The 2,881-nt window shown below is 44.0% G+C and overlaps 1 protein-coding gene across 9 annotated transcripts in view; it reads right to left on the bottom strand.

The window, feature by feature from the left end:
- Positions 1–846: 846 nt before the first annotated feature.
- LOC102673940 (whirlin) overlaps positions 847–2,881 on the bottom strand; it is a 92,654-nt gene continuing 90,619 nt past the window's right edge. For 5 of the 9 annotated variants that reach the window (XM_031509700.1, XM_031509696.1, XM_031509697.1 and 2 more), the window contains 3 exons: positions 1,721–2,041; positions 1,410–1,488; positions 847–1,332 (listed from right to left, as the gene is read on the bottom strand). In XM_031509700.1, the coding sequence (XP_031365560.1) occupies positions 1,190–1,332; positions 1,410–1,488; positions 1,721–2,041 (543 nt within the window). In that variant the 3' untranslated portion in view covers positions 847–1,189. The remainder of the gene's footprint in view (positions 1,333–1,409; positions 1,489–1,720; positions 2,042–2,881) is intronic. The other 4 variants (XM_006614081.2, XM_031509701.1, XM_031509702.1 and 1 more) reach the window with 1 other exon arrangement.

Raw genomic sequence — 2,881 nt, 5'->3', positions numbered from 1 at the left:
ACAATAGCACTAAATATATACATACATACATATATATATGTATATATGGATCCGTTTGAAATTATAATTTTTTTCTCGACACCGATTGTCATCACCGCCGCTAAATAAGCCAACGAGGAATTGAATCGACGAAAATCCTGACCGACGACACCGTCCATAGGATCTTCGATAACGTATTTTAGTCAACAGTGAACCACCGTGTCTCACGTGTGTCTCATAATCGTGGCACGTTCGACTCGTGCACGTGAAAACCTTTCTTCGTGATCGTGTTCTGCTTCGAGCATAATCCGAGAGCGTTCACGTAACACCGCCATCGTGAGGTGTTAGCACAAGTTCGTAGCACTCAGGATCCCACAAATGGTACCTCGTACTTGTGAATCTTTTCTTACTCTCTGGTTGAGAGTCTCTGATTGAATCTCGTTAGGATTAAAGGTATCGTAATTAATATACGCGAAACAATCCTTAATAGTTTGGCACAGTCAATCTTCCAACTCCCATGTAACGTTATCCTCGCACTCATAGCGTCTTTCCTTTATAATAGATCTCATCTTCAACTATATTTCCTTTGTACTCCTGTGTTTCATCGGATCTTCCACGTTTATTCCTCGTCGAACGATTCTCATCTCGTCGGAGCCACCTCTCGTTACACAGCTTCACGGGTAAAGGTTAGAAGCTTTCAATGCCAGTCCCGTTAGCCCTAAGGCTCGTCAACAAAGAGGCGAATCACGACGATCACGCGTTAATTATCATCCAATTGACTCGCTAATCGAGTTTCATTCGCCACCCAACATCTTCTTTCTGTCCCCCCTCCCCCATGTGGCTCGTTTCTTTTTAATCTCTTTCATTTTCTCTTTTATCTCTCTTTTTATTATTCTTCCTCTGGAGAATTCCCACCACCAAGGCCAGGTTCGATTAGCACCTGACCGATGATTAGCTCGACCGTCGAATCGGGAGCGTTCGATGAAGATGAAGAGCAAGCTCGTCGTCCTCCTAACTCTCGTCGATTTCCCTTCGTTCCGCATCGTTTTCGATCGGCGACGAGCTTGATGATCGATTTCCTGGTCCATCATCGATCTCTTCAGCTTCTCATGACGTCGGTTCAGCGTCGACGACGCTCCAAGTGTGTCGCGGGCCGAGCTCTGGTCAGGTTGGGCTACGGTGGTTCCGGCTCGGAGGTGGGAGATTCCTGCTACGCCTCCAGGAATATCAGCGCTGTCGGCTTCGGCTCCAGGTTGCTCTTCTTCGCCTCCACTACCAGGAACTCGATCTCGTTGCGATCGCGCCTAGCGAACGACTCCGCGATCAGTCTTGCTACCTCCTGATGATGGAGACCTGTCGTCGACACATCGGATGGATCGTTCAAATTTTAAAATTTATACGATTCGTAAGTTTAATCGAAAGGTAATTACCTTCCACTTTGTGTCCATCGACTTCTAGGATCAGTTGACCGACCTCGAGGCCACCGGCCTCGTAAGCTGCCCCATTATCCTGTCAATACGTCGATTGATTAATTAAGCTTAATAATTTCTTCTCGGACTATAAATATTTGCCTCGACATTTTCATTTATTGAAGATTCCTTTTAATTTGCAAGTTCTTGGATTGCAATTTTTTATCGTAAAAATTTTATCAAAATTATTTTTTTTCTTTCTCGTTGTTACGTTCTACGTTTGAAATTTGAATTATCAAACGAAGGAAGTAAGAAGGAATAATGTTTCTTACGTGTATATTGATGATCCTGGGCAGTGGATGTTTGGTATTGGCACCGCCCTCGATGGCAATGCCCAAAATCGACTTGGTCTTCTTCACGGTGATCCTCAGGTTGCCCTGGTGATCGGGGACCACCAACGCGCCGTCCTCTTCCCTTCTTTCAGATATTTCGCTCCTGGTCAATCTCTGGGCGCTGTGATGCCTTCGCGGCGGACCACCCGCACCCCCAGCACCCGCTGTAGCGGCACCAGAACCACCCTCCTCGAGGAGCTGAGCCTCCTGCATGTCGAAGCTCCGCGAGAGCTTTTGCGCGAGTTCCTGAAACGGGCACAGCTTCGTTTCATTCGGCGGAAATTGAGAACCCGGCCTCGCTTCCGGTCGACCTTGCAGCATCGTGACAGTCTATCGAATATTCCATTTATATTCTTCCTTTGTTTCTTGAAATGTTTTCCTTTCTCCGAATTTCAACGCTTACTTTTGATTCATTAGTAATTTTGATTACGATTATTTTACAATAATTATTTGCCATTGAAACGATAACGATAACGATTTGTCCAATTTTATTTATATTACACGTGCGTTTCGAACAGGTAAAATTTAAAAAGAAAAGCGTTTTTTTGAATCACGGTTAACTGTCACGCAGCCCGTCAAAGCCACCTCGAACACGCACGATGACAGCACACAAGAGCTAAGGAGGCTGATGCTGACAAGTTCGTGTGCACGCTGTAGTCGAAGGGAGTCCTGGTAGTCTGTAAAGTTGGTAACACGGGAAGTTTTCACCATTATCTCGACGAGAAACACGTTACCATTACAGGTAATCTACGTATAACGACTGTTATTTTGCGCCTCGAAACATTTCCTGACCACGATTCGTGCGAAGTGTAAGAGTGTACATACACCTCCATACAATCACGAATAAAAATTTATACAAATGTAATTCGATGCGATACTTTTCAATATTATTACACATAGGATGAATATCATCTATTCGAAGTTTCACCAAATTCTCTTTTCACATTCCAACTTGCAACGCCTACCGGGTATCTCTTCTCCACAACGGTGCACATCTCTCCCGGTTACCTATATGCAATCGTATCACAACATCGTGACAGGAATAAAAAAAAAAAACAGTATGAATAAAATATATATATATAAAAATAAATATAAATATAA

Source organism: Apis dorsata, unplaced genomic scaffold (genome assembly GCF_000469605.1).
Source record: "Apis dorsata unplaced genomic scaffold, Apis dorsata 1.3 scaffold_169, whole genome shotgun sequence".
Classification (NCBI taxonomy): domain Eukaryota; kingdom Metazoa; phylum Arthropoda; class Insecta; order Hymenoptera; family Apidae; genus Apis; species Apis dorsata.
The sequence above is the reverse complement of the archived record's forward strand: the minus strand, read 5'-3'. Positions and strand labels throughout refer to the sequence as shown.